The sequence below is a fragment of the Equus przewalskii genome, chromosome 16 (genome assembly GCF_037783145.1).
Source record: "Equus przewalskii isolate Varuska chromosome 16, EquPr2, whole genome shotgun sequence".
Classification (NCBI taxonomy): domain Eukaryota; kingdom Metazoa; phylum Chordata; class Mammalia; order Perissodactyla; family Equidae; genus Equus; species Equus przewalskii.
Window position 1 is genome coordinate 62,250,728 of NC_091846.1, and position 25,600 is coordinate 62,276,327.

The 25,600-nt window shown below is 35.5% G+C and overlaps 1 protein-coding gene across 6 annotated transcripts in view; it reads left to right on the top strand.

Moving 5' to 3' along the window:
- GPC5 (glypican 5) overlaps positions 1–25,600 on the top strand; it is a 1,274,636-nt gene that overhangs the window by 394,946 nt on the left and 854,090 nt on the right. For all 6 annotated transcript variants that reach the window (XR_011528200.1, XM_070579052.1, XM_070579056.1 and 3 more), the window contains exon 6: positions 14,679–14,799. Coding sequence is in view for 5 of the 6 variants with exons in the window: in XM_070579052.1 (XP_070435153.1) it covers positions 14,679–14,799 (121 nt within the window). In the remaining variant the exon portion in view is untranslated. The remainder of the gene's footprint in view (positions 1–14,678; positions 14,800–25,600) is intronic.

Consider the following 25,600-nt stretch of genomic DNA (forward strand, 5'->3'; position numbering starts at 1 on the left):
TGGAGGGGATCAGTGGCAGAAGCTGGGAGCCAGGTAGGAGGCTTTTGCAGTAATCAGATGAGGAAATAGGTATGGCCTGGACTAGAACGGTCACGTTGGAAGTAGTGTCACTTGTGGTCTGAAGCTGGACACTTTGAGTAGAGCCTACAGGACTTTTTAAGGCTATATCTTGAGCTCACTCAGTGTCAGATGAGGGATGTAGATTGCTTTTACTACCCTTTGCCCCAACAATTCTTAATATCTAGTATTATAGCTTGGACAGTGAAATATAATTACATTTATTAAATATTTATTTTCTTTTCTCTCACAATTATACTTTAACAATATTCTTATGGTAAACAATGATAAAATATGTAAAATAAACTTTATAATTAATTGAATCAATTGTCTCAGGATTTTGGATTCACAACTTCCTAATTCTTGAAATTAAATTTTGATTATTTTTCCCCAATATTTACCTTTATGTTTTTGTGTAAATTATTATGGGAAGGACAAATTGGTTGGATATATACAGAAGTCATCCCTTTGTATTCAATCTTGATAAAGACAACCTGATAGGTATAAAATTCTTGGTTGTATTCTTCTTTTCTTAAAAGATCCATGTATTCTAATATGTTAACATAGCAGAAGAAAGGTCTAAAGTAAGCCTGACATAATTTGTTTTTAAGTAACTGGGTTTTTTTAATCTGTCTGTATATAAGTAAGACATTTTCTTTATGTTTGAAATTCTGGAGTTTGACTAGTTTCTGTCTAAATATGGGTAACTCTTCACTGTTTCCTCATTACCCATTTCCCATTACCACCACCACTAGAATCTGGGTAGCCCTTTTATTCCTCATATTTCAGTGATGACTTTGATTACTCTTTCAGACCGACTTACTCTTGTTTCTTTCTCAGGTACACAAATTATTCTTGAGTCAAAACTTCAGCCTCTGGCATCCCCATCTACCATCTTCTCTGTCATTATTTTATCTCTTTCTCTTTTCCCCAGACTCTGATTCAGTTACTGCTGGAAATTTTCAGTGTATCAATTTTCTTCTCACTAGATTCCATTGTGGATGGAAATTCTGCTATTTCATATAAACCTCCAAATCTCAGCCATCTCTCATTTTACCGTTTGGGCCCATTTTGTCATTATAACTTTCATCTCCTGTTTCATAAATGACCTGCCTTTTTACATACTCTTCATAGTTTAAGTAGTTTAAAGCAATTTTCTAACTATCTCTTCTGTTTCAACAGTCAAATCTTTTCTAGGCATATTGTCTCCCCTTGAGTCTTCCACATGATGCTCTCTTTCCCTTTTTTACAGGATGATTTTTGGGAGTGCTTGTGTGTGTGTTTTCTGTTTTATTTTCCCCACTCTCTTTATCTAGAAGGTAGTGATATTTATCCAAAATCAGGGTTTGATATCAAAAAGAAATAACTACTTTTCCATTTTTTTTTTTTTACCTTCAATATGATGAGCGGGCTCCTTTTTTAATCTAAAGTGGAGAGCAGGTTAACATGTACAGCTCCTCTCAGTGACCAGCAAGCATTGACTGGAATAGCTCAACTAGGCTAAGGTGGATACCTAACGTATCCTGTCTGGTTCCAGGTGCAAGACGTATTATCATACTCAGCATGCACGTATAGTAGGCAACAGGGGTGGTGGCAAAAATGAGTACTGTTTGTAAATTATACATGTTACTGCTTTCTGAGTGGAGATTCTAAAGGAAGCCTATTTTATTTGGAAGTTAATTTTAAATAGCCCATTGGTATGGTGCAGATCATTTGTTATCAGCAGTTTCCTGTTTTACTTTATAATCTCTCTCCATTGTTCCCTAAACTTCATTAAAATCCCATTATACTAAATAGCAACGAGTAACATGTGGAAGGGAAGAGAAAGAAAGGAAAAGAGGCTGAGTTCATGCTTGGGAAGCAGCAGAGGAAGAGATGAATGCTGGGAAGCCAATGTAATTAAGACCCGAGTCACTCGGGTTATAAATCGCTTCTAGCATGCAGGCTACCTTACTGCCTCCCCAGCAAGGCTTTTCTTGAGGGAACTATGCTTCTGGGCCTGGCAGGCCCTTGATGCATCTTTTTCTCTTATTGTGGCTTGGGTCTCCTAAGGAGTCTATACTATACTACGAGTTACGTAGGAGTGGTCAGTCTCTGAACCCTCAAAAGGCAGGACGGGGGCTGTGGAGGAACAGGTGCTTTTTTCTCTGGATGCTGCAGGAGCGGCTCAGGGAGCGGGCTAGGGAGAGCCAACCACTGTCCTACATGATTTTTATCGGGAGGGAATTCTTCTGTCTTGTGAGATAAGATATGGATAAGATGGTTTAACTTAATTGTTCTTACAGGTAGTCTACATATGGAGTGTCAGTTTTAGTATTCAGTTTATGTTGTTTGTTCTATTTTGCTAGTTGCTTTCTTACTTTTTTTTTCTAATGAGAATCTGGATGGGACTCTACTGCAGACTACCATCCAGAAGCTGTTTAAAACTCGACCAAATCATCAGGGAAATGAAATTACACATTCATGGGATTTGTTACCAATTTCAAGAATAAATGACTCATGTAACTTTTATTAGGACCAGTTCTGGATAAGATAAACTATTCCCTGAAATTGTTTTTTAGTTTACTTTTGCATCAGTCATATATTCGCTCAGGTAACATACTTATGGAGCTCTCACATTCCAAGCATTTTGCCAAGCCCTGGAACTAGAGGATGATTAAGACAGACACACTGCTTGATCTCAGGAATTTACAGTCTGAAAGGGAATTACAGGCATTAAACAAATCATTGTACAATTAATTACTTAATTGCAATAATGATATATTCATCTTGGAAAACAAAGTGTTCTCAAACAGTAGGTGCAATGAGAACAAATAACCTAGGAGGGGTGCCCTATTTGGTGGTTTATTAGTTTCTCATGGCTGCTGTAACAAATTAACACAAACTGAGTGACATAAAACCACGGAAATTTATCCTCTCACAGTTCTGTAGGTCAGAAGTTCGGATCAGTAACACTGGGCCAAAATCAAATTGTCGGTGAGGCGGAGCTCCCTCTAGTGGTTCTGGGGGAGAATCATCTCTTTTGTCTTCAGCTTGTGGCATTCCTGGTCTTGTGGCAGCGTCACTCCAATGCCTGCCTTGCGGTCCTATTGCCGTCTCCTTTTCCTTCTGTAAAAAAGAAGTTGCTCTCTGCCTTCTACTTAAAGGTAGACATGTGATTGCATTTAGGACCCAACCTGGATAAGCTAGGGTAATCTATCTCAAAATCCTAATCACATCTGGAAAAATCTTTTTAAAGCATAGTGCTGCTGACTGAGCAAAGAGTCGAAAGCAATAGAGCTTTTCAGGCAGGGAGGACAGAGTGTGTAAACCCTGAGGGACCTGACAGAAATCATTTAAGTGACTGAAAGAGGGGAAGTAGAGGGAAAGCATAGAGAGTGCCTAGAGGTGTAGAATCTCTAGGTGATCTGGGCCAGAAGCATCCATTCTGTTTGGACTCTGGAGGCCGTCAGACACATCCTGCATTCTCTGTATGGATATTTTTCAGATACTGAGTCAGCCAAGTGTCTTCCTAGGGTAATCACAACTATTAGGAATCTAAAAGTCCCTAGGCACACATAGTTCTGTCTATGGAATTAGGTCCAGGTGTTTTCTGCACAACACAATGGGGTTTGCCAAGAAATAGCTGGAGAAGCAATTTTCTCATATATGCAAGTGGACACAAATTAAATTCCGTTATGTAAGTGGATTGTCGTCTCAGGACTGTCTGACAGTAGGCATCTGGCGCTGGGTCGTTCAGATGAGGCATGGATTGAAAGCTTAGGAGTTTCCTCGCCTCCTCCTCCTCCTACCTCTTCATAATAACTATGATTTGAAACCTATCAATTTTATCTTGAGATTTAACTGACCACAAAATGGAATTATTGGACAGAACTTTAAGTTGGAATTGGAAACAAGCTTGAAAGTGGATATTAAAACTGATGTGTCATGCTCAAATTCTAATTGTTTTCTAAATACTAACTAATTGCTTCTGAGTTACTTTTGTTAAGAAAAGTTGTTCACAGATCTTTTAAAACTTCAGATCTCTTCCTTCGGCCCAGGAACTCCTCTTTTTTACTATTGAAAATGAAAGTAAATAAAGTAAAATAGAAATAGCAGCAGTGCTATCTGAATATATATAATGTGTATATAAATATGTAGGTATATATATATAAATGTGTATTTTTTTATCCACTTAGTTCTTATTATATTATTATACCTGGTTTTCATAAATATCCTAACTAATTTGGCCATGCCTAAAATAACAGCAGACAGAGAAGTGTTCGTAATAAAATATGCAAAATGCAGAGCTTTTTGGCTTCCTCAACAGGCATCCATCCCCAATCCAAAAAGACGTGGATCACATATCAAGACTATCCAATTCATAGAGCATTGAGGATGGGCCTGATTTAAACTTTGAAAATTAATCTCTTAAATAATTTCCTTTATAAAGCAACAAGCTATAAATTTCCGAAGTGAGGGAGGGAAGAAGAAAATGATGCCATTAAATGTAGGCTCAATAAATCTATTAGAAAATATTTAATTAACTGTCTATCAGTTAAAATATATCTTACTGTTCTGACTGCCCCTCCTCCTCTCACTGGTGTTTATCTGTTTGTAAATTGCTCGTTTGTGCTCCTATTTGCTGTGTAGGGCAGGGAGACAGCACTATTCTTCAAACCAAATCTCTGCTTTGTGATTTATCTGAAGTCACTTTGACGCTGAGATTTTTTTCTCTACAGTGCTTCCATACATTACCCGGAGAATATATTCTCTATAAGTAGTGGAATAAAATATCAATTAAAAACAAAAATAAACTCGGGGAATATTAACCATCTGCTCTTCTAAGTTCTCTAAGACTAGCTACGTTTTTCACCAAGTCAGATAACTAGGTCCCAGCAGAAATGGCAATTCAGAAATATAATTTAATATCACAAAGGCAGCTTTTAACGAAGATGGATATAAGAAAGGGTCATGGGTACTTACATCTTTGACAGCTTTGAAATTGCTGTCAAAGATTATTTTTGTTGTATTGTTCATTGTCTGCTAAAGACTCGTGCATTCTGCTTGTAAGTTTAGAGATGCCCAAAAAATGCCTGCTGACGTATGCAGATACTACTTTTGTTAACTGATAAGACCTATTTTAATCCTGTTTTTTCTTTTGGCCTTCACCAGGAAGAGGGTTCAAGTTAAGTTTTAGGCTGAGGGATACTGTTTCATTCCTAGGTCTACTTGTATAATTGTCACCTCCCTTCTCTTCATTATTCTGTGACTTTACCCTTTCTCTTATTGTGTCTGTGCCTTTTATTATAGGTGTCTCAAAGTCTTTTCTGGAAATATACAGTGTATAAGTACAAAATGATGAAATAAACATACTTCTTCATTTGTTTTAAAAGATGCCTGGATTGGACTAAGTGACCTTTCAGGTCCTTTCCGGCTCTAAATTTATGTTACTGTCATCAAAGACAGACAAAAGCATCTATTAGGCTGTAGGCCATGAGACGAGCGCCAGGTCTTGTATTTCTGGTGCAGGTGTATTTCTTCCTGAAAGCAGAGTGCTAGATTCAGCAACCCGCTAAGAGTCCTCATAGTCTTATGGTGATAAAACAAGAGAACTGATTGCTAAAAGGATAATAAGAAAGTCTAAGTTAAGATCTCTTTTCACTCTTAAGCACCAACAAAATGGAAGAAGTAGAAAACAGAAGAGCTTAATTATTTCTTTTGAGGCATTTATAAATTTGAACACCTAAACTGAGCTTAATAAGTGTAGCTAATTTAATGAAATTAGTTATATTAGAATATTGTCACAATCTTGCTACAACATTAGCATTATGTGTGATTAAAATTTATTCTGTGCACCTATATGGGTCCCCAAAGCATTAGCTGTCGACACCTTCCTAATAAACTAGCCCTTCGAAGCTTTTACATTCAGAGCAGGTGGTGGGGTTGCTACTTCAGAGGAGAACAGATTATTTTTTAAGGTATATTTCCTGTTTGTATGAATTTAGAACATAGGAAACTATCAATAACATTGTTTATTTATGCTAATAAGATAAAAGTCAGTGAAAATGTAGGAAATGCTAGATACTACGTACTGAAAATTTCCAAGGCTAATTAAAATATTTTCCCTAAGTCCAACTGGATTATCATGTAAAAAACCCAAGCTATAATCTAAGAGATGTGTTTGTGAAATAGAAATATTTTATAGTAAATAAAATTTTTCTTCAAGAAAGTGGAATATGACTTCAATGATAGAGGTTTATGTATTGTCTATTGATTAGTTGAAGTTCAAAGGAAAATTTGTTTTCATTGAGGCAGCTTCCAATTTCTTACAATACTTTATGTCATTAATTGAATAGTGTACTTCCCAAATTCACGTCCACCTGGAACCTCAGAATGTGACCTTATTTGTCAATAGACTCTTACAAATGTAGTTAAGGTAAGAAACGAAATGAGGTCATCCTAGGTTAGGGTGATCCTTATAAGTGACAGAAAACGACACACAGACACAAAGAGAAGAAGGTTATGTGAAAATGGAGGCAGAAATTGGAGTAATGCAGCTACAAGCCAAAGGATGCCAAGGATGATAGGGAGCCACCAAGAAGCTAGGAAGAGGTGAGGAAAAATTCTTCCCTGGAGGCTTCAGAGCCGGTACAGCCTTTCTGACACCTTGATTTCAGATGTCTAGCCTCTAAAACAAGTGTGTGGTAATTTGTTATGGTGACCCTAAGACACTAGTACCCTCTGAATTTCAGAGGTTCTTTCTCTCTGATTTTATGATGTTACATTTTTGTAGGAGGTACTTGGGTGTTTCATTTGCTTGGTGTGTTGGAAATCTTAGGATTAGTGTATCTTGCAACTAATTTTAAAGTATTTTTTGATACAGTTGTAGATTTTTATCTGAAATTTAATGTTGGTGTCAATTATATGTTTTTTTTAAAGATTTTATTTTTTTCCTTTTTCTCCCCAAAGTCCCCCAGTACATAGTTGTATATTTTTCATTGTGGGTCCTTCTAGTTGTGGCATGTGGGACTCTGCCTCAGCATGGTTTGATGAACAGTGCCGTGTCTGCACCCAGGATTCGAACCAACAAAACACTGGGCCGCCTGCAGTGGAGCACGTGAACTTAACCACTAGGCCACGGGGTCAGCCCCAGTGTCAATTACATTTTAAAAATACAAAAAGGCTGTACGGTATAAGATTCTAGAAACTTTTAGGATTTAGTAATGTCTCTAATAAAAGGTTGATTAAATGAAATTTATACCCTAAATCATTTTGACTTATTTTTGGCTCAAAATGGTATTTAATTTATTAGTGCTTAGATAATAATTATCCCCTAAATAACATTTTACTTTCCTATATTGATATCTAACAGTGAAGTGAGATAGAAAATCAGTGCAAAGTGGTGATTATCAATCATCATAAATCCATGAAAGTTAGCCCATATCTTACTAAGAAGAGTTTAATTTTGAAATGTATGTCTTGGAAAATAGAAGTTAGTATACCATTTCATAACTCATATAATAGTATGTGCAATTGATTATAGTTAGAATTCATCATTTTAAATCTGATGGTTACTTTGAATCAAATGAGGGTAATCATAAAATAAGCCAAAGATGTTTTACCACTTACATTGAATTTTTAACTCAAAAATTTAAAGCTATAAAAGCAGAGATTTTGCTATAATTAAGATACTTAGCCTTTCTTGGTAAGATTGGGGGAGTTAGGAGAAGGCTAAGGAAAATACTGGTTTTTTTTTTTACCTAGGGAAATTTCATTTTTAATATACTTTTTATTAGGTGGTCAACATTTGTAGAAATGACAGCTTCCAAAACACTACTGATTTTGCATGTACAGTCACTAGTTTTTCCTGTGGAAATATCCTTTCTCAGGTTCACACAGCTGTTTATCTTATAAAATGTCATGGCACAAGTACAAATACATGCCCTGTCAATTGAAAAGTTAGGGTGAAGATTGATTGATATCCATTCTTCAATGAATTCTTGTTTTCTAACTCTTTTAAGCATGTTCTTACTTGATTTATTGTAGTGATCTGATAAAAAATTCCCTGTTGGTTGCTATGCAAAGCATGACATTCCCTCAGGGAAATAATGTTAATGAGTGTTATCCATAGGCTATTATGAAATATAATATCCTTAGTAGGAAATTAGTTGTATATAAATAATAATAAAGACTATAGTAAGGTCTCTTTTAATTCTACTTAATTTAGCTTCATTATTTAAGTTCAGAAACATAGATCTCCAATTTAGACATTATTTATCTATAATTGTAAAACCAAATAAAATGGTAGAGATTAACTTAAAAAATACTTTGTGGCTCAACAATTGGAGTGAGATGGTGGAATCATGAAAAGGTTTCATCATTTTGAATTGATTCTACAGATGTCTCCATTCTCTAAATCCCCTGTAAGCCTCTTACCTAACATGAAAGGCTATTCCCATAAACCTGGCACATAAAATCAATCATATGACTCTTTTCTGTGCTGAGAGTTCAAAGATTAAGACTTCCACTGTAGAGGAGAAGGGCTTTACAGAAGCTGCATACCGCAAAGCAACACTCAGCACTGGTACATGTGTCACCCAAGTATTTGAGGAAAACTTACAAAAACCAAATCTCTAGTATAGTCGCTTTCACATTTGCTACCAGAACCAGGAAGGGAGGCCCAGGGTTGGTTTGAAAGGAAAATTGTTCTCTTTCTCTTCTTCTCTCCAGTGTCCCCCAGTACGTAGTTGTATATTCTAGTTGTAGATCCTTCTGGTTCTGCTATGTGGGACACCACCTCAGCATGGCTTGATGAGCAGTGCTAGGTCTGTGCCCAGGATCCAAACTGGCAGAACCCTGGATTGCCAAAGTGGAGCGGGCGAGCTTAACCACTCGGCCACAGAGTTGGCCCCAGGAAAATTGCTCTTGAAGAAGAGGTTTGCAGATGAATACCTACAACATACTTCCCAAACCTCCTTTTAACTCGAGATAGCAGTGTAGTTACTGGAGCCAAAGACACCTCAGTGTTTCATCCCTAGAAATTAGGAGACTCAAAACTCTGGAAATGAAAGGAATTTTAATGTACAGTCATCTATCCAAGTGATACCAAAAGTAATAATCAAACAAATAAAGCATCTCCTACTGCTGCTACTATTACTTACCACCACCAACAACAACATGGTCCCCATGTTGGTCTCAGTCTTTAATTTCTAACATAGATGGCAATAATGGCAAAAAGAGAAATACCCGATCAGGTGTTTTTCTCATCTTATCAATTATTATGTTCTTACATCCTGTTCCAGTGAAGTTATCAAAGACTTACAAGACACACCACTTTAACTGATTTGTAATAAATTCTAGACTCTAGATATTTTTTCCCTTGAAATTGTAGAAGTGCACATCAAAATATCATACTTTTGATGTGACTCTGACATAAATCCTATTGCCTTCTAAATAAAGTGAAATTAATATCAGCCAATAGGGCATAGCACGAGTTTCAAATAAGTAATGTTGGTAAAGTCAGGAGAAATGACTTCCTAGTAACATACTGTGTGTAGATTTATTAGCACTTCGTTTTCATATTTCATATGTTGAACACAAAGAGAACTTGAATCTTGTTAATCATCATTTTAAAACATTTTTATAGAATGTAAATATATCAGTGCTTGCCTTTTTTCCATGTTAATGAAAAACGAGTCGTACTTGGGGAGTGCGTATTCCTATTAAACTGCTGTGATCCATTACCAGACCTGCTTAGAAGACATAAGCACAGATGGTGGGTCTATTACTTCTCCAACAAAAAATTTCCCTTTCTATTTTTTGTGTTTTATTCCTTCCTTCTCGCTGAAATGTGAGCAATTTTTCAAGTCAGGAAACCTCTGTAGGGATCCTTGAAATGTTTTATCCATCACTTGTGCATTTAGGAGGAAAAAGAGTGATTAATGATTTATTAAAATTTCATAATGAGAAAAACTCAAATAAAAAGTCTTTGTTAGAAAAAATGATTTGATTTAGAAACCATATTTTTTTGTGTGCAAATTAAAGTTTGCAGGCAGTTAGTTTTTATATCAAACTAAGATCCTAAATTACTCATTTAGTAATGACAAAACCATTTAGCCCCTGCTAAAAATACCTATGTGTATCTTTTGTTTATATGTGGTTGAATGCAAATTTTTCTGTTGTATACATATTAAGGAAAAGAGCACAAGGAATTTTTACTGTAAATATTTTATTTAGGTTGAAAATACATGTGTACAGTAAAGTATCCACATCTTAACTGTACAGTTTAATACTTTTCTTTAAATACAAAATGAGCACTCCTATGTAACCCAGAACCAAATCAACAAACATGATGTTACTAGAACCCCAGGAGTCCCCTTCAACCTTCTAGACACTATCTCCTAGAGTAGCACTTATGGAAATTTCGAGCATCATTGATTAGTTTTTGAACTTTTTATAAATGAATTGTAGAGTATGTTCCATATCTTGCTTCTTTCATTCAATATTTAGCTTATAAGATTTTGAGTACAGTCGTAATTCATTCATTCTCATTGCTAGATAGTATTTCATCATAAAATATACTACCATTTATTTTTCATGCTAGCATTTATGGATGTTTGAGTGTGTCCAGTTTGGTGCTATTTTGACAAGTACTTCTCTGAGCATTCTTACACCTGTCTTTCGGTGAATATTGTTAAGTATATGCCTGTGGTCGTAGGATATATTTAGCTTTAGCATGCATGTCAAATAGTGGTTTTTTTTTTAATCAGTTTACACTCCCATCCACAATGGGAGAGGGTTCCAATTGCTCCACATCCTTACAACACGTGGTATTATCTGTCTTTTTCATTTAAACCACTCTAGTGTGTATGTACCATTATTGCATTGTGGTTCTTAACCTTACAAAAACAGAAAAGAATAACCAATTTTAATAAATTGTATTTTACTTGAAATATCTTAAATGTCTTACTTTGAAGTATGTTTTCTTATCTAAATGATACATAAGAATAATAATCCTGAAATATTCAATAATTTATTTGTTTGGAATGAGATTCTTGGTCAGTGATAATTCTGGTAAATTTTATCTAAATCTTTAGAGTTACATAACTGTGTTATTAACTGTGATAAAAGCAAAAACTAAGCAATTCTCCAGGTTAATGTGAAATAACTTTATTGCGTCTTAAAAGAAAGTTTCATGGTCTGTAAATAAAGCAAGATGTGAACTAGGTAATACTTACTTAAAATTAAGACAGTAATCTCAGTTTCCATTGCTCGCCTTATGTCTGTGTTTCTAGAGAAACATAGGGAAATCTTATGGCAAACTTGCAGTCTGTTACTTTCTTCTCGCCTTGTCAGCAACTGCTATGTTACTCTTTAGTTGGTAATATACGACTGTTCATTGAGGAGATTTTTGAAGAAAATAGTACATCCCTTCTTATAGTTACAGCAAAAAATAAGATAAAATGAAATAACACTTTGCACCAAGCTAATTGTATCTCTAATTTATTGGTTTCTGGAGTTTTCACTAATAATTATGGAGTGATTGTATTTGGAGCTCACATTCCCTGGGGCTAAATCCTTGCTGCACACTTAGCAAATAGTGTTGTCTTGGGAAAGTTACTTAACCTATTTAGATCTCAGATCCCCAATCTCTAGAATAGGAATAATTATAGTACAAATATTATATGGTGTATTAACCTGGTTCCTCCAAGGAGCAGATGCCAAAAAAGGGATTAAACACAAGAGGATTTTATTAAAGGAGATGCCTGTGAGAGAAAATAGGGAGGAAACTGAGTAAGCATCCAAGAGCTCTTTGTTGTGAAGGAGGTGTGACCCAGAGTGAAGGAGAGAGGAAAGGAAGGTTGAGTAGCAGTGTACTGACATGATGTGCAATCTAAGGAAGGGTTAGCAAGGGCTTAAGGAATCCTGAGCCAAAACTGGCCTTCAGAGGACCCTGTGTGTTCCAGAGATGGACCTGTTTTGGTATCCCTGCTGTGCTCAGTCACTGGCTGCAGGCAGATGCAGAAATAGATTTCAGAGCAAAGCAGCAGATGCCCTTAGTCAGTTAAGCTTCTTGTACTTTGAAGACTATGAAGCACATTCTCGTGGCCACAGCAAATGATTTTCATGAAGATGAACTGACAAATTCCAAAGAAAGTAATTAAAACAATGCCCGAATCATAGGCATACATTTATCCATTTATTTATTTATATTATTTATTATCATTATTAATAATCAACACATTAATAAGTGAGCCACATGTGCAATCTACTTGAAATGTTTGGAACAAAAATATAAAAGTGCTACAGAAGAATTAAGAGACACCTACTATTTATAGTTTACTTGAATTCTTAACTAAAGAATATTATTACACGTTAATAGCATATGTATAATTGCTTTCCTTCTACTATTTATTATTGCTATATACTGCCAAATCCCTGATGTATAATGCAATACCAAACTCTAAACCCCTCTATTTCTGCATAAAGATGTGGGTTCAAGGTTGTTTTAAATATAAAAAAGATTTATTAATATCATTTTTGTCATGTCCAATTGATATTATCATATCAAAGATTTCCATCATTTATTATCACTAGAAAGACCTAATTCGAAATTGTCTGATCCACTTTTGAAAATTGGTCATTGGATTTGCATGATCTTGGGAAGAACTGAATATTCCTTGAAACTCCTTTTGTAAGGCCATCTTCTCAACAATAAAATCTACTTTTATATTTTCAAAGAGTTTCCGTTGCTGTAGAAAATTCCGACAGTGCATGTGGATTGTTGTGATACTCTGCTCGAATAGAGGAAAGGAAAATTACATTAAACACATTGTGAGGATGCTTGCCGAAAAGTCTCCGAGGCCACTTTATTGTGTTACTTTAAGCAAACAAATTACTCAGAGGAGAGTCTTAAACATAGAATGGAATCCTGAGGTCCTGGCCTCCTATCTCTTACTTTCTCCCATTCTATAATCTCCCTTTGTAGACAAAAGCCTGGTTTTTCTTCGCTGTGTGTTATTCATGTGCCTTTGCCATTTCTCCTTCTGGGATGTCATCCTTTGCCTTGGAGTTCGCGTTAACTGCACCATCTAAAACCTCTTCTTACGTTAATACTTCAAGGGCTACCTCAAGCTGTAATTTCTCTTTTAGTTTTTCCCCTAGTGTCTTAGTCCAAACAGACTTCTCACAAGCTCAGTGTCTACTACCTGTGTTCAGGGCATCCATCTTCTTCATTAAAGTAAGGCAGAGGAACATTCTGAATTTTATAAGTTGTTTTACTAATTGCTCTTTAAGCAAAAAAAAGCTGAGAGTCTATTAAAATACTGATGTATCTTCATAATAGCAGTAAAGTCAAGAATATTAGTTGATGTAGTTGAAATAAAGAAATCTCCTCAGATGTCAGAGGAAAGTATAGCTATGTGTTCCCTAAAGGGCATGAAATTATTGTACATCCATGTTTACTAAATAATTAGTCTCAGTCCTGAGAACCATAGAAAGCAACTCTCAGATTGCTACGTCAGAAGAATGAGAAAGCTTCCCGAATGCTTGTAATCTGTGTTTTCACCAGGGACCATACAGTGGACTTTGCAGTCTTTTATTTAGGTAGATAATGTGGCAGATAATGTTCTGTCCACCCTCGCTTGGCATATACAAGTCCTTCTAGCTATCCTCATAGCATACTGAACATTGCCTTCATTTTTAGTATTGTGCTTTATCTGTTCACTTGTCTTTATGCTACACCACCCTGTCAGGAAAATAAGAGTAATTATATTGCTGGAATCTAGTAAGTATTTTTAAAATACGGTAAAATGTAATGAATGAATACATGAATGAACAAGTTAATTGATACATTATATCCCCAGGTAGATAATGAGTATTGTGAGGACAATCTTACAGCTCCTTATAATCCCAGGCACCTATTATGGGACTTGAATGTAATAGGAGGCACTTAATACATCTTTGTGACTGATGAATTTAAATATTTGTATGAATACTAAGTTGGCGTCCTATGATTGTCATTTGGGAAAGGCAGTGATTTGCAGTGACTTTAACCACCTGTGAAATGACCCTTTTACACACAACATGATTTACTAGACCCTTTCAGGTGAACCTTGGTGAAAACAGATAGTGTTTCCTCCACTTGCAAAAGATTTTGCTAGTTTTAGTTGTGTATTTATAATGTTTATGATTTTGACGTGTGCACTTAAAATACATATATAGTTCTTTTGTAGTCAAATATGTAAAAAATATTATTGGGACTCATCTATATACTATATAAAATGAAGTAAATTGACCCAGATAATATGCATTCAGACACAGGTGTAATTCAGCAAGAATTGGTAGCACCTTGAGATGTATATTAACTCTTTCTAGTATGTTGGTAGATAGTATTAAAAACACAATTTTTGGTTGGGTTCTTTGTGAGAAAAACATTAGAATAGTCTACATTTGCATGCCAAGCATTTAACCAGGAAAAACATTGCAGCTGTATCAGGTTCTGTTCCAAGAAAAAATACGTTGTTGCATACTCTTTTAAAGGAGTGAATTTATGAACTCAAATCTGTTCAGATAGTTGTGGCAGATAACACTCTGAGCAGGTTACTAAGTCACATATCTTTCACTTTTCACTTTGTTAGCTATACTCAGCGTGTGGTTGGAAATGGAATCAAAGCCCAATCTGGAAATCCTGAAATCAAAGTCAAAGGAAGTGATCCTGTGATAAATCAGATTATTGATAAACTGAAGCATGTTATTCAGGTAAGTGCTGATCTTCTATTTGTTGGTGTACTCAGTGGTGAATAATAAGTGGTTACTTTTCATTTATTTGATAAATTTGTTAATTCTATCTGATGACCCTACCTAAAATTGAGTATTGGAATAACTTATTTGGACATATTTGATCGAGTGATTTTTATATAGTGTCAATGTGCAGCAGTATTTTAATGTGTTAGCAATCTGTATTTGTGAAAGGAGCCCCAGCCTCAGCATTTTAATAAATAATGAGAATCTCAGGATGAGCTTCATCTCCAAAAAATAAACTTCAGACATAGGAACCATTGTCACCATTAAATTTAACACATAGCAGAGCGTGGGAGATGCCAAAGTCACCTTCCAGGTAACTCTCTGAGCCTTGCTATGAAGGTTTTTGCTGCATTTTCGACAAAAGCTAAGTCATAAATAAATAATATGCTTGTCTTATATTTATTTTCTGTATCACCTTTTACGTGTTATCTTATAATCTGCCTAATAATTGTTTATGAAATACTTCTGTTTTATCTTTAATAATATTATTTAATCAACTGTGTATATACAGCTAACACATGGCATATGAAGCATGCAAGGGTATCTATCAAAAGAATATTTAATTGAACTATTGTATTACTTAGAAAAAAATATTATGTTACATGTTGTAAAGACCACCCTCCATTCTGCATAAACTGGGGTTTGGGGTAAGAAGGACTATTTTTCTAGTTATTAGTATTTTTATAACCATTTATATGTGCATATATTTTCATTTTGTCCTAAACAAAACTTTGCATGCATATTGATACTTCTTTCTACTATTATATGTCAGAAACTATACCTAAACATACTACTGAGTTTTTATTGATGTTAAGTATTCTAGGGTCATTGGTATGCTGCTTATAATTATTCTGTAAAACTTAAGTTTATGTGGGGCTAGTTCTTAAGATTCCATTTTTATGAGAGTTTCTACATCTTGCGCAAAGGATATGTAAGCAGGACATGGGGGCCTGTGTCCAATCCCTTAAATTTCTCCCCTCCAGGAGGCCATAATGGCTACTTTGTTTATTCTTTTACTGGTGCATTGGGAAAACAGAGTTCTCACCCAGGGTGGCCCAACCGAAAATAAGTTCCATTGAGAAAAGTGTAAGAGAAAAGTAATGTCATGATTACTAGTGAGTTAAACCCCATAGCCTCTAGGGAGTCAAACCGATTCCCTCAAAGAGGAACCTTACACTGCTAGTGGGCCAAGTGCTGAGACAGTTCTTGGAAATGAATAACCTTGGGATTGGGTCAGGAGCTGCAGTGACAGTGAAGGAGGAGTCAGAGTGAGCAGTGGGAGCTGGACCACAGCCTGTGGTCCTAGGGCAAAATGGCTGAGGTCAACATGGAGAAAGTCTGTTCTCAGAAGCAATGGTATCAAGCCCAACAGTGAATGTGACTCAGGAACTCAGAAGAAGGGAAGTCACTCTTCCTCCCAAATTTTTGGAAGCTTGCTTCCCCATAATAAGAAAAACAAAGACCTCCAGGTGAAATTAATCTTGACTCAGTGAGAATCTAATGAGGATTCAGGAAAATTCATGATGTTAGTTTAATTCTTAAACTGCCGATGGCTCATATAAAGTCTGTTAGGAATCGACACATAAGCAAACTAGATTTGTAAGTATATGCTGATGTATATGTGTTTTTGTTGGGGCTCCCCGGGAAAGAGCCTCTGGGACAGAGATTTGTGTGCAGGAGATTTATGGCAGGGTGCCCTTGCAATCTGTAGAGGAGTGGAGGAAGTAGCACTATTCAGAGGGAGCAATTGAACTGTATTGTAACTACAACAGAATCCTCATCTGAACCCAGTAGGAACTCTGGAGCTGGGAGGGCCCTTTCAGGTTGTCTTCAACTGAGACAACGAGATGGGTCTTTATTTCCCTGCACTGACCTGTCATTGGATGAGGGGTGAATGTGGAAGTATATTATCCCAGCTCTGAGTCAGCACCTCCTGAGACATCAGGAGCCAACAATATTACCTGCAGCTGGAGGAATGAATGCCTTGGTCTAGGTGACACCTCACAGCATTGTGCATTATAATATGGTATGTAGATGTAGATTATTCACAACTGTAGTGCACAATTGATGATAAAATCAAAACAGCTTTAATATTAATTGGTTCCTCTCATTGAGACATGACAAAATCTTAGTGTTTGCCAAATTGGGATAAGCATTCCCCAGGGAGTCCAGAAAGTGACCCACTGGAGGACAAGAAGGAAAAATAGAACTTCAGTATATATTTATTCTATCTAATTCTGTTAATTTTTTTTTGGTTGTTGGAAGGTGAATAAAATATGTAACAATGCAATGACACATGCATATAGTTTAGAAACACATAAATATATGTGTCATGTGGGTGTGCATTCAAACTATTTTTATGGAATATATACATGATGAAAACAGATGGAAAGCCCTGTTATAGGTAATAAAGATGGAGCTACTCTATAGGAAAGAATGTACAGATATAAGAAAAAATATTCACAAAGAAATGAGTAGATACTCAAAATACAGGGTTTATAAAAATTTGTAGGAGGAAAATTCACTGATATGTTACCCATTCAGCATAACATTTCTCCCTTCTTGTTTAATAGGTTTCAAAGTCATATCCTTTTCAAGGTGGTAGAGGGAAATAATCCCACTTTTTTTAGTTCCTGTGTTAAATTGAGCCCAGTCTTTCATCTTTATATCAGCGTGAAGATCGCCAATTATTCATGCTTAAGTTTCATTCTAGGGTTACAAGAGAATATCAAACAAAATGCTACCTTTGAGGTCTATCTTTTTAAAGTCTACTCAGATGATATGATTGAAATTTAGATTTTTATAAAAGATAGCAGAAAGTCACATTCTGTACTGGTGTCTCTAAAATATTCACCTTTAATGTCTTAGAACATGTTCTTTCCTGAACCAGCTCCCCTGGAAATGAAGAGAAATTTTTGTGTCAGACTTCTGAGTGCCAATAATAGGTGTGTGCCCTGGCAGGGGTGGCTATTGTATTGTCAGTATCAAAGGGCAGTTAAAAGGACCCACTACAGTGTCACATCTGAAACGGTTCAGAAAATTGTCTTCCATAAGTGTTCAGAAAATTGTCTTCCATAAGTAAGAATTTCTTAATTCGGGTGTACTGTGGGGCAAAGGAGGAAGTAGAAGTAGGAACATATTTCAGAATCCAATCTATGGATTTAGATGATCACTTATTTGTGTTTGGACAAAATTTCATTTTTTTTATTGTGATGGATATGAAGTGCCTTTGTTAACAGTGTATTATGAAAATGCCATCTCTCCTCATGGGGATAAGCAAATCTTCCTCTTGTCCTTTTTTCCCCCATATATAAATATATGAAAATAAGCCAGCCATATTTATTAGCAATTCTTGGCTCCATACATTAGCCCCAAAATATTTTTGACCTTCATCTCATTTTCTACCACGTAACCTCTGCAATTAGAGCTATCAAACAAATGGTTAGGGATTTAACTTTGAAAACGCCACTTTTTAAATGTCATACTAATTAATTTATTCAAAACATGCAACCAATACTTATTGAGTTCCCACTGTGGGCCTGGTTCTACACAAAGCACTGAGGTTACAGAGGTGAACAAAGCAGACACAACTCTGCTCTCATGGGATTGACGTTCTACGAAAAAGTAAACAAACAAATACGATGATTGTAAGTGACAAACATCATAGAGAAAGCAAAGCGGGATGAGGTAGGGGGAGGTATGTGAGAAGAGTGTGCCAGTGGAGGCTACTCCAATGGAGATGTTTGCGTTGCCACTGAATGAGGAGAAGAATCATTGGAAAATCTGGGACATTTGTGTTTAGGGCAGAGGGAATAATACATTCAAGGATCTGTGGCAGGAATTAGGGTTATTGTATTCAGAGAACAAACCGAAAACTATGTGGCTGGAACAGAATCAGTGAAGGGGAGAGAAAGACAGAAGCCAAATTAAGGGGAGCTTGGTAGGCTGTTGTTGAGAGTTTAGATTTTATCCTAAATGGGATGGGAAACTATTTAAAGACTGTAGGCAGAGGATGATACAATTTAATCAATGTTTTATGAAGATAATTTTGGCTTCACTACGGAAAATGGGCTCTGAAGAGGAAGAGTTAAAGAAGAAGTAATAGAGGCAGAAGGTCATGGTAGTTAGGACTAGAATAAGAAGAGTTGATAATATAAGAAGTGGATAGATTTGGATAACTATAGGAAGTGGAGTTATCAGACAATAATTGGGTTTGATGTGATGATAGTGTCATTAAGTGAAAAAATGAATTCTGGGAGTGGGGCAGGTTTCGGGCTTGGTTGTTGAGGTTGATTAGAAATTATGGTTCTGTTAATTTTGAGATGCCTGGTAGACAACAAGAAGGAACATCCAGAATTCAGTGGTGACCGCAGAGCTGGAGATGTACATTTGGGAGCATCATAATGTAGATCATCTTTAAGTCGTGACACTGCATGAGGTTGCAATTTTCTTCACCAAAACTATGAGAAGACTATACAAAATAGCAGAATCATATGAAGAATGTGTATTGTAAAAATCTACAAATGGAGAACATATTTATTAAATGTATGTGGTACCTTGTAGATACTTAGAGAATTGATCTAGGATGGACAAGATATTTAGTAACATTAACTTTTTCTTACTGCAGAATGATCAGTGTTCATTAAAAGAAATATAATTTTATTATTTTAGGAAATTTTGCAAAAAGAGCAGAAAATAAATGTTCTACCATTTATAAAACAACAAATTTCAAGAAATAAGCCTTGTAGGCTTTTTCTATACTTAAGTAAACATATAAATAGATCAATACTTTGCCTTTTTTTTATAAAATGAAATTGAGATCAAAGAGTACATTTGGTTTTGTATCCCAAACTACTCATTTAAGAACGCATAACAAATTAGTTTCTATAGTATTAAATATTCTGCAATATGGTTGCTAGTGCCTACATATTATTCTGTCATATGGAAGGACTATAATTTTATTTAATCCACCACCTCAAGTTGGATGTTTAGGTTGTTACCTACTTTTCGTGATAATACAGACTGCTAATAGGAATATCCCTAGACAAAAATCTTTTTAATTTTTTCTCTTGTGATGTATTTCTAGATGTTATAACCAAGAATCTGTTCATTAATAATTTTAAGTATTTTGATAAATGTTACTAAATTTTTCTCCAGGAAAATTATAGGAATTTAAGCATGAAGCAAACTATGTATGTGAACTTTCTTTTCACGTTGAGGGTGTAGATGGGAACTTGGCAGTGACCACACATCGGGCTGGGGAGCATCACGGAGTTCTAGAGACCAAAGTAGCCGTCCTTCAGAAATGTTAGCCTGGGCTGATGTTGCCTAGAGGTATGCCAAGGATGGCAAAAATAAATATTTTAATTGGAAAATAGTTGATAAAAAGTTCAAGGCTTCCTACATGAGTCATAGCAAAAACAACTTTAATTTTATTTCATTGCTTAGGACAAGCCCTGTATTTAAATCCTGCCAAGAAAAAAAAAACCTTGCTGAGAAGACCTGATATAAATGGGGACCTATGGATTATAGCTTGATCCTCAGGGAATATCTCAGGCCCTTCAGAGTCCCCTCACTGCCTCTGCAAGTCCTTCTGAATTGACACTTAGGAACTTTGAAGCAAAGAGGGAAGTCCACCTGGCTGTCCTCCATCTGTGATTATGACACCTTTCTCTGGACAAGCCATTGTACAAAGCCTCAGAAACACTTTCCAGCAATTTCCTACATCCCAAAGTCTATGCTTGAAGTGGATAATGCTTGTACCTTTGAAAATTACCTGTGATGAATATGGTGTAGTCAATAGCCAGTGAGGAATTTTCCAAAGGGTGAAATTTTAAAGGATTAACGTGAACTTTCTTAGACGTTTGCATCAAACTGAATTGCCCTTTGATAATAGATTGGAAACACTTGATTCCTCTTACTGGGTCGGAGAAGAAATGTACGAACATTTTAATTCAGATTGTCCCTCCCAGCAGACTTATTTTGAAACTTGTTGTTCATATTGACTAAGTTTGTTAGGGCAAAGTTGTCAGTAAAAAAAGTCACAGTTTTTCAGCAATTTATCTTTAAGCATTAAATAACATCTATCATTTTTCAAAAGAAATGATGTCAGCAGTTGAAATCCTAACTGCTGAGTACTGTGAGTTGTGACTGATAATGACCCACTGCTCAGAAATCACTTTACTTACTTTCAATATGAAACATAAAAAGTAATATCACAGCAATTTTCTATAATTCTTTTATTGCAAAACCAATAAACGTTGCAGTGTTGTTAAAAGTAGTAGATTTAAGTAACATTTTATTTCTTCAAACCTAACAATTCCAAAACATATAAGAATACTGTCAGTTTCTGTTAAATATTCATTTTTGTAGAGACTAAAACTTCTTTAGAAAGATGTCTTCATGTATAAAGCAAATTTGATTTTAAATGTGAGAAAGCAATAATCATACCATTTGCTTAAGACCACAAAATATATAGATATTTTATAATATGCATTTTAATAATCACAACCTACTGGGTTCAAGCAGAGATGAGAGACTCTCTTATTTTATGTAGAAAAAGACTGCGCTAAATTGCCTCTTTCCATTTTTCTCAATCTGTTCCTAGAATACAAATGTGATAAATAGTAACATTAGAGCTTTGCTAAACTGAGATGAGGTTCCAGTTTAAATCTCAATAGATAATTATCAGGTTGGGGTCTATAACTACAAAATGATGACACAGGATTTTTAAGAGATATTAGTATCTCTAAGTTTCTGAATTCTGAAAACTGTCCAAGCTTTTTTCATTAAAGCACTTACTATAAAACACATTTTAGAAAGTTTTTGCTCTTGTTAAAAGGTTATAAATATATGGTGGTGCAGAACCAGTCAATCATAACTGATTGATCAATTGCTAATTGTGAACTATTTGACCATGGATGCCAGCTGATTCTATGAACTTCCTCCACTTCTAGCAACTCCTTTCCTTGCTCAGGGAGTCACCACATCACCTTGATTCCTTCTGCTTTGTCTCCACTACACACCAATGTTATGTCCCCAGTCTTTCAATATTAATATTCCCGAGAGACGAGAACTTTTTGATTTTGTATTAGCAATGCAGTAGTGACCAAAACACATTTAGTTATCTTTTGGCTTAGAAGGAAGTATTTGATATGCACTCAATAACTTTGAATGGTCATCTAATTTAACAATTAGTTTATCTGAGTAAATTCAATGGAAGGTTACTTTCTAAGGTGTGTGATATAATACACTGACTTCAGTATCGGCCATTTCACTTAGAAATATCAATTGTCAGCATAAAGTCAACCATTTCAATTAGTGTACAATCAACTGGAAATTAAAGTTTAAGAACTCTTTTTGAAAGTAATGGGATTTGGGTTGGCCATTGAAAAATTATTTTTTATTCTTTAAAGAATAGTATGTAATTGAATTGCTTTATGTTGGATGAAAATTTAACTTTATATTCACTCTGAAGCTGCTGATCTTGCACGCTATCATTACCTATTAAGATTTAAGCCATTTATCTGCCAAGTTTTCTGTTTGTAAAACCTGATGAGAGAACTTTGAACACTTGAACTTTCATACATTTTATTTAGGTGATTAGGACAAATGATAGCCATTTGTAAGCTAAAACCTTTAATCATTCTGTTTAAAAAATAATACAAAATCTGGTTTATTTTACAAAATGAGATTCCAAATTACAACTAGCTCCCACTAAATTCAGACTTTTTTTAGGAAGTTTGGCCCTGAGCTAACATCTGCCACCAATCCTCCTATTTTTGCTGAGGAAGATTGGCCCTGGGCTAACATTTGTGCCCATCTTCCTCTACTTTATATGTGGGACACCTGTCACAGCATGGCCTGATAAGTGGTGCATAGGTCCGTGCCAGGGATCCAATCCGAGGAACTCTAGGCCACTGAGGCAGAGAGAGTGAATTTAACCACTATGCCACTGGGCTGCCCCCTCACTGGCATTTAAATTATTTCAAGAATTATGAAATCTAAAAAATAAATATATAGGATTATGTTATGAACAACTGTTATAAACAATATATAAACAATTGTACCCATTCAGTAACTTCAAAGAACCAAAAAAAAAATTCCCTTTAGTTTCAATAAAATATGCTTGCCAGAATATAGCAATGTGCTAAAAGAGCATGACTTTCAAGGTAGAAGAAGGCGCATGGCTAAATTCCAGCTGTTGTAGGCACTACCTGTCTGTCTATAGTCACCTTACTTAACATCTTTAAGCCTCAAAATAATTTTGATATATAATCAGAAAGACAATAGCAAGTGTTATAGGATGTGGAGAAAGTGGAACCCTCAAACATTACTAGTGGAATGTAAAATTGTGCAGATACTTTGGAAAATAGATAATTCCTCAAAAGCTTCAACATAGTTACCATATGACCCAGAAATTCCACTTCTGGGTTATATCTGAGAGAAAAGAACATGTGTCTACACTAAATCTTATGTACAAATGCTGATAGCAGTGTTATTTATAATATCTGAAAAGTAGAAACAACTCAAATGTCCATCAACTGATGAATGGATAAATAAAATATGATAAACAAAATGAAATATTGTTCAGCAGTAAAAAGGACTGAAGTACTGAGAAATGTTGCAACACAAAAGAACTTTGAAAACATTATGTTAAGTAAAAGCAGCCAGTCACGAAAGATCATATTTTGTATGAATCCATTTATCTGATAAATTTTAACAAATGTATTTTACTATTTTATTTGGGTATTAATTTTCAGTTGTATATAGAACATTCTGTTATACTGGCAATAATCATTGGTATGCTGAAAACTTATCCTACCTGACGCTGATGGTCTTGCCAAGACAGTGCTAAATAAGATAATTATTTCTTGATATCTTAATGTCTGTAAAGTTTTACCAATTTTTGCCCTTTTTAACTTCCTCACCCACTGTTCATTCCCCAACACACTGCTGACTGATTGCTGCCTCCATCATTCCCCTGAATTGCTCCTGCTAAGCTCACTGATTATCTTTTTCTGTTCAGAATCCAATAGCCTTTATCACTTCTTATCTCTTTTGAACATTTAACAGGTTATGTATATTGCTGACCCCTTTCTCTTTGCTTTCACCCTCCTGATTTCCTACCAGCCTCTCAGATTACTCTCACCCCAGAGTCTTTGTACCTTTCTTTAATTCATTTAAATGCTGTGTTCTGGAAACTCACCCAATCATTTTTCTCTTCTCATTCTCTCTCTTTCTCTGCATCTTCCTCTCTCATGGCTTCATGATAGCTACATTTTTATCTTTGTCTTTAATGTTTTACCTGAGTCTCAGATACTTCAATCTATCTACTGGACAAGGACCATGAAATTTCAAATTCAACATGGCCAGAAGAGAGCTCCATCCTAATTGTTACCCTCTTCCTGTAAATTACCCCCACTACTGTTCTTTCTAGTTGCCTAAACCTATACCTTGGATGTCATCCTTAATTCTCCTTTTTACTTATCTCTAATCCATCATCACAGTCTTTTAATTTCATCTCCTATATATCTGTTTAATTTATCTACCTCTTCTAACTCCATGCCTATTGTGCTTTGAGACCACCACCAATTCCTATCTAGATTAGAACAATAACTTCCAAACCTCTTTTAGAATCACTGGTCCAGAAAATATCGTGAGAAAATTATCAATAGTTGTCGCCTCGAATTCCTCTCCTACACTCATTACAGGACACACTGCCTTCTGGTTTATGTATCTACCACCCCACTGAAATGGTCTTGCAAAAGTCACTAGTTATCTCTTGTGGCAAAATCCAGTAGACAATTATCAGTCCATTGGTGGACTGATTATGTCAATGCTCATTTAAAACCATTCAAGTAAACATTATGCCATTATCATGAAATCCAGTTTCTTGGACTTTTGGTTAAATGTGGAAATTTTGACCACACGTGCATTTCTTCTCTTTTCCAATACCCCTCTAATATGGAAATAAGTGAGTATAAATGTATTAACTCACAAGGAAAAATAGAGTCCGATACATTTTCCATGCCAAAGGAAATTGACATGTAGCATAAATTGCAATCCGAATACATGTAGACAGGTTTACTTATAAGAAATGAGGCAATTCATCTGGGGTACATAGAAGCACCAGACAGCATCAAAGACAGAGATGGAGTGCGGGATTAAATACATGAGTATTGTTTAACTCCCGTCAACACTGCATCCCAAATAACTTACCTTCTCTTTCTCCCTTTTAGTCCAGAGGTGCATTTTCTGGGAAAATATTGTGCCAGAAATGTTTCCAGTTCATAACTACAGCAAGAATAGAGATCAAAATAAATGACAGGGCAGGACATAGAGGAAGTAATTGGAAAGTCATATACTGACATGCCTGTTTTCAAAATGCTGGCATGCAGATATCCACTGCCCATATAGAAAGTCAGATAACTCTTCTTTGAAGAAGCTGATCAATTCTAGAGAAAATAAATCCATATACTGACTAGCCTCCACCTGTTGAAAAGGTAACTTATCATCCTCTGTATACCCTATCTACCTACAATAACTTCCAGGTAGCGTCTAATGCCCAATATTGATGCACAATGAAGGATCACTGTACAGTTAAGGGAAATATGAAAAATTTAAATACAAAAGCAAAAAACTAAGAAAAAAGAAATGAGAAAATAGAGACAACAGAGAGTGTAAAAAAATGCCCAAAACTACGTGAATATCCTCCCAAAAATGAGAGAATAGATTTCATTCTTAAAATAACAAT